The sequence below is a fragment of the Melospiza georgiana genome, chromosome 15 (assembly GCF_028018845.1).
Source record: "Melospiza georgiana isolate bMelGeo1 chromosome 15, bMelGeo1.pri, whole genome shotgun sequence".
Lineage (NCBI taxonomy): Eukaryota > Metazoa > Chordata > Aves > Passeriformes > Passerellidae > Melospiza > Melospiza georgiana.
The window spans coordinates 17,014,937-17,027,387 of record NC_080444.1 but is presented as its reverse complement, the minus strand read 5'-3'; the positions used below and the strand labels follow the sequence as shown (position 1 = coordinate 17,027,387).

Below are 12,451 nucleotides of genomic sequence, written 5' to 3'. Positions count from 1 at the left end.
TTGCCAATGCTGAGCCAGAACTGCTCATGTTTATAGTGGAGTTTCTGGCACCTCCCAAAAGATTTTCAGGTCAGTGTCTCCCAGAAACACCCACCAAACCCAGCACTGAACAAGTCACTGCACAGCAAAGGAAAGCCCAAGGCAAAGCTTTTCCTGAGTCAGAGCCCTGGAAGACCCTGCACAGCTCAGGCATGGAGGCTGCTTCAACAAGCCAGGAGATGAGGAGTATTTTAAAAATTCTATCTGCAATCTTGGTAAAGTAAGAAAAATTCCTTGTGATGTTCCTGCAGAGGCAGTGGGGTTCAGACCTCTGTGATGGGCGAATGAGCTCAGCTCCAGGTCTCAGTGTTCCTCCCAGTTTGTCCTGAAGAAAGGGAAGGGTGGAACAGCAGCTAGCACCCCTGTGCCAGAGCAGGAGCTGGGCTGTGCCAGATGGGTTTGGGCTCCACAGGCCCTGTGTCTGCCCCTGGGTTGGGCTGCAAGGGCATTTATTGGGCAGGGACCCCCCAGCCAGGCTGCTCCAACCCGTCCTTAACTCACACCCAAACCCTGCTGAGGTGACATCACTCATCCATTCATGTGACAAATTAAGTTCAAACGTTTTTTTTATTAAGCACATTCCACAGTACAAAGCTTTAGATCATGAACGATATCTGTACAATTTAACAGTTTCAAGAAGCTGTTCATACACCAACTTTCCAAACAGATAATTGGCAAACATAATTACAAGTTAGAATTAGACTATCCCAGTGCTTTGAAACATTAATATCGCAGTAATGTACAGTTGCTCAATTATGGTTAGCAAAACAAAGTCCAGAGTGCAGCCAGGATCACTACCATGAATCCCAGGAGTCGAGTTCCTTGGGTGCCAATCACAAAAGTCCACTGCTATGTTACACAAAGCACAAAGAAGTTGACTGCATGTCCAAATACCATTATCTCCCAAGGAAAAACAGGAATTTAAATCTTACACATGCATTTTTAAAAAAAGGACTCCGCTCTTCAGAAACAAAGAACCTTTTTCTTCAGGGCTGCAACAGATCTTTTTTAAACAGTTTAATATTAAAGCTATTAGATGAGAAGGGTAAAGTAAGACACTTGCACGAACTACTGTCAAGCTTACCAAAAAGTGACCTTATGGACGCTCAGGAGCGAGTTTGCTCTTCTGGACTTCATCACATTCGCTCATCTGGATGAATAAATAGCTGGAGGAACAGGGAGGGCGGGGAGGGAGCCCTGCAGGGACCCCGTGAGGGGCTGGGCTGTGACACCTCGAGCTGCCCCGCTGTCCCCACCCTGCCCCAGGACTGCACAGGGAAAGGCAACAACCCCAGAGAGGCAAGAGCTGCTGCCAGCACAGAACAGCACAGACACAGACAGGGAGGCAGCACAGCCCGTGCCAGCCCAGCCCTCCCGCACACGAGTGAATCCACTGGCACGTGCCCGGCTCCTCCCGGCCCCGGCACTACCAGGGCTCTGTGTGACCACACAGATGACAGGGACACCGGGAGAACTGAAGAAGCAGCTGTGGAGGCTCCCTAACAAAGCACGGAGGAGCCAGGACACGGCAGCCCATCCTCCCGGGACACCAGCACAGGAAGCAGAGCGGTGACTGGAACGAGCTCCTCTCACCGTCACCCAGTGTCACAAATCAAACACAAATAATGGAACTTTGGCCCATGGTATCTTCTCCACTGAGCAGCCAAACTAATGCTACCGAGGACATCAGCAGGGGCTGGGAGGCCCCACTGGTGTCAGAGACACACAGCTGCAAACCCCGCGGCACAAAAATATAAGATACAGAACATAAATTAAACAGTTTTTAATTTTTAAAAAGTTTAGAAATTACATTTTAAAATATGTAGTTCCCATTAAAAAAAAAAAAAAAAACAAAAAAAACCCAAAAAATAACCAAAACAAAAACAAAACCCCAACTAATGAATACTGAAAACCTCCTTTTGCAGAGACAGTGTCTAGGTAATCATGTCACCACCAGTGCCAGGGGTCGGGACATCCTGCTGCCAAGTGCCACCACGCTGAGTGTTAGGTGTGTAGTGTCAGGACACCCTGAGGCTGGCACCAGAGGCTCTGCTGTATGTACAAGGTATCTACATGCTTACACAGTATCCGAGATGAGGGAAGCACACAGGGAAGGAGGGGACTACAGCAAACATCAGGAAGCGCAGGACGGCGAGTACAGAGCACAGGGCAAAGGAAAAGACAGTGCTATACAACTAGTTCAGATAACCTAGCCTGAATTACAGGGAATCTTTAATTTAAAAGAAATTATTGGTGCAGAAACAAGTAAACTGTAATCCAAAAATATTACTGAGCAACTCAGAAATATTTCTAAGAGTCCAACGTACACCTGTGGAACAGAACGGGCTCTGAACCTGCCATGGGGAACGCCTAAAGGACAGTGGTGACTGGAAAGCAAAGCTCTGTACATTCTGGGCATGTGTTTGGCACCCAAATTTCACTGGAGAATGTTTTTTTTTCCTTTAAAGTCAGACAAAAGTGCAAAGCAATATAAATTAGGCCAAGTCCTTTCTTGACTTCTGATTTATATCTGAAAAACAAGCCATCAGAGTTCAGTTTCTACAGACAATTTACATGTGAAGCTTTGGATTTCTCACAGCAGGGAAGGATAGGCTTCTGAAACTCATCTACTCCAAGTCAGTGAATTTGTAGCAAATTCAAAGACGACCACTGAGAGCAGGAAAGATTAAGAAATTTAGATATAGAATTGTGCTGCTTTGCATCTACACAGCATCTAGAACCAATTCTGACTTTAGCTGTCAATCATCTTCAGGCATGTAGTAGCCAAAAATCCAGTAGTTCAAGACTGTGGAACCCTGAAAAAGACAAAAGACAAGTGAACTGAGAGGAGGCACAGAGCAAGCAGCATCCCCAGGCCCACAGCATCCTTTGCATCCAGGCCAGGAGGGGAAGGGCAGGGCGTGTGCAGGAGGTGACACAGATGCAGGACAGCCAGGGCTGCTGGCAGGACTGCAGCAGGAGCCAGGCCCTGCACAGCTCTGCTCCTTGGCAGTGACCCAGGGGCAGTCTCCTCTCACAAAGCCACAGTCCCAGCCCAGCCCCCTGAACCCAACCCAAAATGGCCAGGGGACTGATGGTTCTCTCTTCCTCACACTGCACAGGAGGCAGTTTCAGCTGCTTTAATACATGAGCAGATTTTAGGAAAACAGACAAAACCCTCAAATACTTTGATAATCCCATTTCCAGCCTGAGGGCTCTGTTATCAGTGTAAGGTCCGAGTGTAATTATATCTGAACTTTGATTTTACCTGCCACTTCCCAAAACCATCTTTAATGGACTAGGGAGAACTTCCCTCTTCTGATATGACATTCCCATGAAAGGTTAAAACATCCTTAGGCACTTGCTCTTGACTTCCCTTCCCTCAGCCCAAGGCCTAATGCTTAATACCAGAATATTAGACTATCATATGGTAACAATTTTTATCATGTTACAATAAACAACAGGAATTCAACAGAAAGCACTAAAACTCTCACAGCCAACTGCCAGGACTGTCAAAATTGATCCACTTTGAAGAGCCTCACATTGCAAAGCCTGTAAAAACGTGTGCAGGGCTGCCTCAAAACTCGCAAGACTGCGATGTTTGAAAGCTTATAAAACTGTTTCATTAAATGTCATGATGAAATATTAGCTGTTTGACCATAATTTATGTAGATTTAGGCGTTTTGGATTCTCAAGTCAGACAAACCTGTCAAGAAGTGACATCACAGCATCTCTGCAGTAGAGGAAATGGCTGCTAAGGGACTGTCATTGCCAACAGCAGGACCTGGGGGCTGTGTGGTCCCAGCTGTGTCTCCTGGGCCAGGCAGGCCGAGCTGTGCTCAGCTGCCAAGGGTGCAGGGTGTGAGCAGCACAACCCCCTGCCCTGGCAAACCCAGAGATGGAGCTGTGTGTGCCACGTGGCCAAATGGCACCAGCCCGGCGCTGCTCAAGGAGAGACAGGAATTTTACACAACGCCTCATTCTTGAGCTGAGGGAGCAGCTGGGGCTGGGCCAGGGCAGGGCCAGGCTGGATTTTGGGAGAAGTTTCTCCTCAGGAACTGCCCAGGGAATGGGCACGGCCCCGAGGCTGCCAGAGCTCCAGGGGCCTTTGGACACCAGGGATGCACAGGGGGGACTGCTGGGGGGTCGGGGCAGGGCCAGGGGCTGGGCTGATGATCCTGTGGGTCCCTTCAGCTCAGCATGGTCTATGATTCTGTGATTTTTTTTGTGTTTCAGACACCCTGTATGTGGCTTTTAAAGACCTATGCCCAATCTGTAATTTAAAAACAGATTTTGTCCATCTCAAATTATCATTTTAGTTAACAGAAGCAAGGATGCAACTGATGCAGGACTGGAAGGCAGATGGAGACTGTTGATAAAATGCAGCTTTTCCAGGTGTCCCTGTCCTGCCCCATGACTGTCACTAAGCTACCCCTGCATCAGGGTTCTTAAAACCTGCTGTGAAGGGAAGGTTTAGCTGGGATTCTGCACATGGCCCATGTTCACAGCATTACAGCTCCTCCTTATTCCAGGAATGCTGAGAGGCAGCTCAGCCTGGCAATTGCCAACTGCTGGCTCAGACCCCAAAGCAATGTGCCAACAGCTCCCAGGGTCAGATCCACAGAGGAGGCTGCCCTGGTGCTTTTAAAGGAATTTGGTAGCAGGGAAGGCAGCTTACCCTTCCTGAGATGAAAGAAAACTCATCTTTTAGCAGGAGCACCTCCAAGTGTGTCTCCACAAGGGAAGGGATTTCCTAGCCTGACAGGTCCTGCAGGAGTGCAAAACCCTGAGGAATACATTGCCACAGCAGGGACAAATGTATCCAGAGAGATAATGAAAATCCTTTCTTACAGGAAGGCTTTCCACACCACATTTAAACAAAGTGCTCGTTATCTACTTCAAACAGTAAATCCTTCCTGTTGGGGCAATGTCACTCCCAGCTCCTCCTGCTGTGGTGTGTCCATTCCTGGGCGGCACTGGCAGAGCCTGCTGAGCTCTGGAAGGCAGTGCCTGTGTTCCAAGCCCCAGCTCTCACAGGCAGGTGTAGTTTGAAGTGCAATTGTTGGCAGAGAGAAGAATCCAGAATCCCAACAAAGGGCTCTGAGCACTGACTGCAGTCACTGGGAAAGGGAACCAAACTCCAGCGAGTTCTGGGCTCTGGTTCAGACAGCTGTGAGAGCTCTCCCTGCCACCTGTGCTCCTCACAGAGCTGCTGCTCCTGCCCCAGGCTCAGATCCCTGCACTGCTCCCCACAGGCAGCAGGGCCATGGAGAGCCCCCAGCAGCTCCCACGTGATGGGACAGCTGGAATGTCTGTGCCATACACCAAGGCTCCTCATCTGCCAGCAATGCTGTGAATGCATGACAGCTCTCTCTAACCCTCAACACCCAATTATAACCATGAGGCTTTACAGGAGGGAGAAGCCAACAGGACATGCTGGAGCATGACCACACAAAGGCCAGATGGGGAAAGAAGTGGCATAAAAAGGTTTCATTCTCTTAAGGCAAACCTCAGCTTGTTTGACTAAGCCAAGCTGCAGGCAGAGGGAATGTTTCAGACATTTCCCAGCCCCAGCCAGGGAGGAGCCTTACCTTCTGAGGGCAGTAAAGTGCAGACTGTTATCTGGAGATGTAGGTGTATGTTCTAGATGGAGAGCGGGTCTCGTTCTGGGCACTCGGTGGCACATTTAAGAAATCCCAAATCAGAATTGTATCGTCATGGGAACTACTAATGATCTGAAATTCATCAAACTGGAGCCTAAAGACACGTCCTGAATGTTCCTGTGGGCAAGAGGCAAGCAGTCAGCAAGGCAAGAGGGAAACATGGCGCTGCACTGGTATCGCACAGGGATCTGGACACACAAGGTATGTTCAAACTCTGCTATGCTGACTAAAAACCTTCATAATTATACACAGATAGAAGAAAAGCTGCTTTTGTATATAAATTCTTTACAGAAACACACGGCTCCCAAATCCCTGAGCCTCCCTCAGTGGGCCCAGCCCAGCCACAGGCTGAGGTTATTCCAGATGGAAGCTGTCTGTCCACCAAGGGGCAGCAATTTTGGCCCTAGCTGGGACTGATGCTCTGCCAGGGCTCCTTCTCCTGCAGAATTCTCTGCTGACTCTGTTTGTGTGCAGCCCCAAACAGCACATCACAGCTCCACCCTGCTGAGAGGATCCTCACGCTCACACAGCAGCAGCCAGGAACTCAAACTCTGCCATAAGATGGGGAGCACATGCTCCAGCAGCTTCCAACAAATCTCAAAGTGGCCCAAGAAGCCCAGAAAAGGCTCTTCCCCCTTTAGTGGAGCTTATCCACATTCATTAAATGAGGACTCTGCCTTTACTGGAGAACTAACCCAAGCTGGCAGAGTGATCCCACACTCCAACCTAAGCCACAGGATACCTACAGAACATAGAAACAAAGAACTTCTTCACTAAAACTAAATAAAAGAATAGTTAAATCTCATCTTTATACCAAGACTACTGAAGAGAAAGAAAAAGGAGAAGCATTTCCAGGCACATAAGCACTTCTCCAGGTGCTGGAAAAGCTAAACACATGCAACACCTAGAGTCAAGGACTCTGAGTTGCTATGGGCTTGTCAAACTGACTCCTGAAGTAAAGTTCCACACACATTTGGGTGGAAAGAATAAGGAATTCATTCCCCCATTTTTAATTAAGTCTGCTGTCATAAGCCAAAGCCCTCATTACAAAGAAAAATATACCTTAAGCAACTTAAGCTTTAAATGTGACTGTCCTCTGAGGGGCTGAGAGTTCCTGTGGCAACCTGTTGGACTCAGCCTCCTTCCCCTTCCCAGCTCTTCCTTCCAAAGTGAAGTGTTAGGAAAAAAGTCTGGGAAAGATTCTTGCCCCTTTTTTAATAGGAGGAAATTTAAAAGCAGCCCTACAGTGACATTAGGGAAACACCAATAACCAGAGTGATTTGACACAGTATCATGATTTCTGTTTCTTTTCAGAGTATCTGAGAATCTCAAACCAGAAAAATATGTTCTTTCATTTAAGCTCAGATGCAAATCATTCAGGATATGATAATAAATTTTTCTTCATTCTTAAGCCCTATAGACTTCATAAACCATCCTGACATTCCCACCTATCCCCCAATAATGCACTGAAACACCTCTGACTGCTCCAAATTAATTAGTTTTTACTTACCACTAACGTACGCAAGCATAACGTACTTGCTGGGGCACGAGGGTCAAGAGCAGCTTGCAAGTCCCAAACTTTAATTTTCCTAAAAGTAAGAGAAGAAAGAAATTATGAAAACATAGAAAATAACATCCAAAGCCCTGGAAAGCTTGCCATGTTTTCCCTACAGCTACTTCCTGAGGATCAAGCACACTGTGAGAAATACTAATGCTCAAGCTTGTAAAAGCCAGGTGGTTTTGAGTTTCTTTGCAGCAGCCATTCCAGTGATGGCTCTGTGACACCTGTGACAGACAAGCTGACAATGCACACACAGACCCCTCTGCAATGTGGGAATGAAGCTGGGCCCACCAACCCCAGGCAGACACTGAGCCCAAATAAAAGGCTACAGCCAAACCCAGTTCCAGAATAGTTTTCAGTAACTCTCCAGGCAGAGAAAGAAACGGAGAATTTGGATATGGATGTAACAGCCATGAATCCATAATGCACTGCAGACACTGAGCAAGCCAGAAGCACTCTGGAGAGGAGTCCTGCAATCAGCCCACAGAAATGGTCTGCAGACTCCTGAGAGCCCCACAAGAGAAAGGCTAAATTTTGGGAACTGCTTTCAGACCTACCCATCATAGGCTCCACTAACAATCCTCTTGTTGTCGAACCTGATGCACCGAACCAGCTCCTCATGGCCTTCTAACACTCTTAAACAGGCACCACATTCAATGTCCCAGAGCCTGGGGAGAACACAGGAGAAAGGCTGATTCCCACAGCCAGGGTTAAGCACCTACTGCCTGGTTTGCTATGGGGAGTATGCAATTTCCTGTAAGAAGTGTCATTCAGAGCAGCTACAGTACACATTCAGAATCTCATGCAAGTAAAGCTCAGATGTGTATTATTCTGGGAAATCCCAACAGAGTTTTTTCTGTTCTCTGTAAGCCATTGATTAGAAGTTCAGAAAATAAGAAAACGAGAGAGCAATGTCTTCTCCATCTCTCCCAGCAAAGGACAAGGCAATACAGCAGCAGATAAGAGGTTTTGTTCACTCTGAAGTGTCCCACTCTTCCACAAGGTTGTGAAACTTTACTCCCCCACTGAGGTAAGCCCCATTTATAAACCATCTGCTCCAATGGCAAGCCACGCCAAGGAAGCTTTGCAGCATCAGAACTGAGGGAAATGCTGTTTCCAGGACAGAAGGCCCTGCTGGCAGGCCAGCAGCTGGAGGCACCCACCTGATGGTGTTGTCCGAGGAGCCGCTGACCACGAGGCGGTCGCGGTACTGCAGGCAGGCGATGCCGCGCTTGTGCCCGTTCAGCGTCCGCACGAACTCGCACGTGCTGGTGCTCCACACCTGGGGACAGGGACAAAGCCCTGAGAGCTGCAGCAAACAGCACTCCTTCCACATGAGAAACCACGAGGAATTCACAAGGAATTCACAGACAGAGGGGCCTGGGGCTCACACAGGAGGGAAAACCCACACCAAGGGCCCGGGCACCAGTGGGGACCCAGCAGGGACAGAGGCACAGGCACTGCTATGGCACTGAGAAGAACTGGGGGCTGTATCTAAAATATTTTCAGACTGCTCCAAATAATTTCAAAACCTTCATTACACTTCATAAGTTAAAAATAATTCTTAAAACTGGAGTTAGCAAACAAAAAACCCTCACACTTTTTTACCAAAAAAATTATTAGGAAGCTCTTAGTAAGAGAAGGTCCAAATGGCCTTTAGGCTTGGTCTTAACCTTAAAGGATTCAATCAACTTTGCCCATTTTTAATGAACTGTAGTTGAAATTGTAACACAGAGTATGAAGTGCCTCATTTTCCAACAGAGTGCAGCAGGATCTCCGGCAGAGATTTGGACATGGGACTGCCAAGAACTTTTTGGCCCAGGCTAAGGCAGCTCTGGTTCACAGAGGGCAGGGTGGAAATGCCTTTGTTATATTAGTGCACTCTGGGTAACTCAAATCTTCTGGTATGTCAAATGCAGCCTTTGAATCCTTCAAACATGGCACAGCCTGGCTGAGCTGCTGGGAAGGCATGGTGAGGAAAGGCACTGCTGAGGAATTTCATGTCTGGACAGAACTGCCAAGCGAAATTAAAAATACCACTGGAAAAAGGCACAGGATGTGCCACATTCAACAGAGCAGCTGATCTGGAGACAAAGAGTTCAAACAGCAAATGGGCTTTGCTTTTCCATGAAAATACTCCAGTGCAGTTGTGTGCCCAAAGTCACCAAGAGCCAGCAAGAGGATGCTGCTCACATAGAGACACCAGAGCTCTGCCACTGACCTTGATGGTCCTGTCCCCCGAGGCTGACACGATGTACTTGTCATCGAAGTCCACCACGTTGACGGCGGCGCGGTGTCCCACCAGCACGCGGCGCAGCGTGATGTCCGTGGGGGACGCCATGTCCCACACGGCGATGGACCTGTCCTTGGAGCACGTCACCATCAGCCCATTGCTGAACCTCAGGTGCAGCACGGCCTCGTTGTGGTGGATCAGCGTGTTGAGAACCTCCCCTGTATTTACATCCCAGACCCTGTGGGAGAGAGCAGTGTTATCCCACGGGAAGTGATGGCTCTGGGGGTGTTGTGGTGTGCTGTAATGTCCCATTTTGGCCTTCCAGGTCATTCCCCCAGGTGTGCCTGTACCTCTCTCCCTTCCCCCTTGCCCCCATGCTGAGTGAGTCCTGTCAATCAGGCTTAGCATTCCAGCAAGGCGTTGTGTGGTTGGTCGAGTTCAAAGGATGCCCCTCAGGCCTGGGGGTCATTGGCCTGACTGGGTGTCACCTTCCCCTGAGACCCTGCCCCTCTCACCTGGTTGGTGGCTCACCTGTACCTCCCCTCCCCTGTCCCTGAGCTTAAAAGGTGATCAGACCACGCGGCCGGGTTCTGTTGGAGCAGTTGCTCACGTTCAGACCTCTGTAACCATGGAATAAACCTCTGGACATTAAACCCTCCAGCAGAATCCTCTCCTTTTTCTCTTCACCATCGCCTGAAGCCATTCCTCCTGAGGTAAACGGGGTTCCTAACAAGCCTGGACTTGTTCAGTGCCCAGCTGCAATCTCCAGCAAGCCAAGGTATCTCTGGGGTGATACACCGCAGTTGCTGCCTTTGGCCCAGCAGTGAGGGTCAGACTGGCCCAGGCACAATCTAACTGGGAATATTGGGAGCCTTTTTCCAATATGGGGGGAGAACAGGCACAAGCCTGCCCCAGTCTCCACAGGCTGGCTAACTCTGGCAAGGCAAGAAGATTGGCTGCTGAAGTGTCCTCACTGCCAGCAGAGCTGCACGTCAGGCAGTGCTCCATGTGTACTGAACACCCTCTCAGTAAGAGTCACAACTGCAACATGTCACAGGGCACTAAAGAAACCCTAATTGAAGAAATTATTGCACAGTTGGCCATCAGCCACTCCAAAACTTCAGGATATGCCTTGAATCCCTCAGGTCATATTCCTTCAAAATTCCTAATGCTAAAAGAACAAAATAGATTTTGAAGAAAAATTATTTAATGTGATCCTTCGCCAAGTATGAGTATCTTGCTTCTGGAATACAAATATCACATTAATCGTAGGGATGTTTTCTGATATTTAGAGATTATTGAAAATATTCCCAGCCCTGAAACTCAAATTATTTTTGTACAAGAACTTAACACTCACCTCACTGTAGAATCTGAAGATCCAGTTACAATAACTCTTTCATCATATTGCAGACAAAGAACTGAGCCAGTATGTCCCGTCAATACTTTCAAACATTCCAAGCTTGTTTTGTCCCAAATCTGTAGGAAACAAGAAGGGTAAATGGCTTATCCACATCAAGAACATGGATCAAGACTTGAACATTGTCACAGCTGCAAAGGAGGACAACCATGAGGGGTGAGTGTGTCCCATCAGTGGGCCTTGTCCTTCCCTTCAGCTTTAGGAAGTCTTGATGTATGTTTCTGAGAGAACAGTGAAAAATAACCAAGCACCATGAGAAGATCAAATCCTGTCCAGCCAAAGCAGTGGCAGGAGGATGAGCATGGAAGCAAAGTCCTGGCAATGAAACAGCCAAGGCCAGTGGCACACAGAGACCTCCCCCTCCTGGGGAACACTGATTTCAGGGCAACCTCTGTGGTGAATGGACGTGATCCCTGGCAGTGCCCCAGGCTCCCAGAGCAGAGTGTGGGTGAGGACATGCCACCCTCACCAACCAGGCACTGTCCCATGAAGAGACACCAGGAAGCACAGGCAGCTTCCAGGGCAGGGCCCCACCCACAGCCAGGGCAAGGACCAAGGGGAGGGCTCACCTTAATGGAGTTATCTCGTAGGCCACTGATGATCTTCTCATCATCATACTGTAAACAGTAGACCCCTTTGCTGTTCTCAGAACGGCACTGGATCCTTTGCAAGTTGTGCCTCCCACACCTCCAGTTGGATTCTATAGTCTGGCCAGAGGGCAGAAACAGGAGTTGGGCCTCAGGCTGCAGCAGCACAGTCCCACACCCCCTCAGTTCACCACTTTTATACACACCATCCTTGAATCTGAAGGACATAAACCAAATCTCTTCTCCTGCTCCCAATAAAGGCACACAAACCACAATGAATTACCATTAGCACTTCTGTCATTTGTCATGACAAAAGCTGCGTTTATGGAGGAAATCACGGTCAACCAGACTTAATGAGGATTACACAAGGAGCCATTAGAGAGATACATTCCAGAACCATTTCCCCCCATGTTTATGTGACTAACCAACAAAAGCTGCAGAGATGAGACCAGGAGCTCACATGGTGCCTTGTCTAGCCTCACCTGGGTGACCAACATTACAGAATTGCTGATTCCTACATGTGGGTGAAGGGATTTCCTGGATCTTCCCTTCTCCTACCAGCCCTATCACCGATTAATTGTACTCACACACCCTGCAAAGAGGTGTTAAGATATCCTGATAAAAATTAAGGCTCAGCAGGAACTATAAGGTTTCAAACAACCTAAACTTGCTTTCCTCCCTCCACTTGAAATCTGTGCAAGAGTAATTCTCAACATTTTCATTCAGAGAGGTATTTTTAAGGAGAGAGACCTAACACGCCTCAAAAAACTGCAAACTATTTCACAGCAGAACCAGCATGACTTTCAGATCTTAATCAGATTTACTCCTTGTTGGAAAATCAATGCTGGATTCTAAGAAATGTGGGGTTTTGGACAGCAAGATCCTAACACAACCATAAGAGAATGTATGCCCAGAACTCCAGGCCAACACCTGCAGCACCTGGGCAGGCTG

At 48.2% G+C, this 12,451-nt stretch overlaps 1 protein-coding gene across 5 annotated transcripts in view; it reads right to left on the bottom strand.

Annotated features, from left to right (window-relative positions):
- Positions 1-587: 587 nt before the first annotated feature.
- The window catches only part of FBXW11 (F-box and WD repeat domain containing 11), a 57,953-nt gene continuing 46,089 nt past the window's right edge, over positions 588-12,451 (bottom strand). For all 5 annotated transcript variants that reach the window (XM_058034712.1, XM_058034713.1, XM_058034715.1 and 2 more), the window contains 8 exons: positions 11,483-11,620; positions 10,854-10,972; positions 9,485-9,734; positions 8,427-8,545; positions 7,821-7,931; positions 7,213-7,291; positions 5,631-5,819; positions 588-2,855 (listed from right to left, as the gene is read on the bottom strand). In XM_058034712.1, the coding sequence (XP_057890695.1) occupies positions 5,658-5,819; positions 7,213-7,291; positions 7,821-7,931; positions 8,427-8,545; positions 9,485-9,734; positions 10,854-10,972; positions 11,483-11,620 (978 nt within the window). In that variant the 3' untranslated portion in view covers positions 588-2,855; positions 5,631-5,657. The remainder of the gene's footprint in view (positions 2,856-5,630; positions 5,820-7,212; positions 7,292-7,820; positions 7,932-8,426; positions 8,546-9,484; positions 9,735-10,853; positions 10,973-11,482; positions 11,621-12,451) is intronic.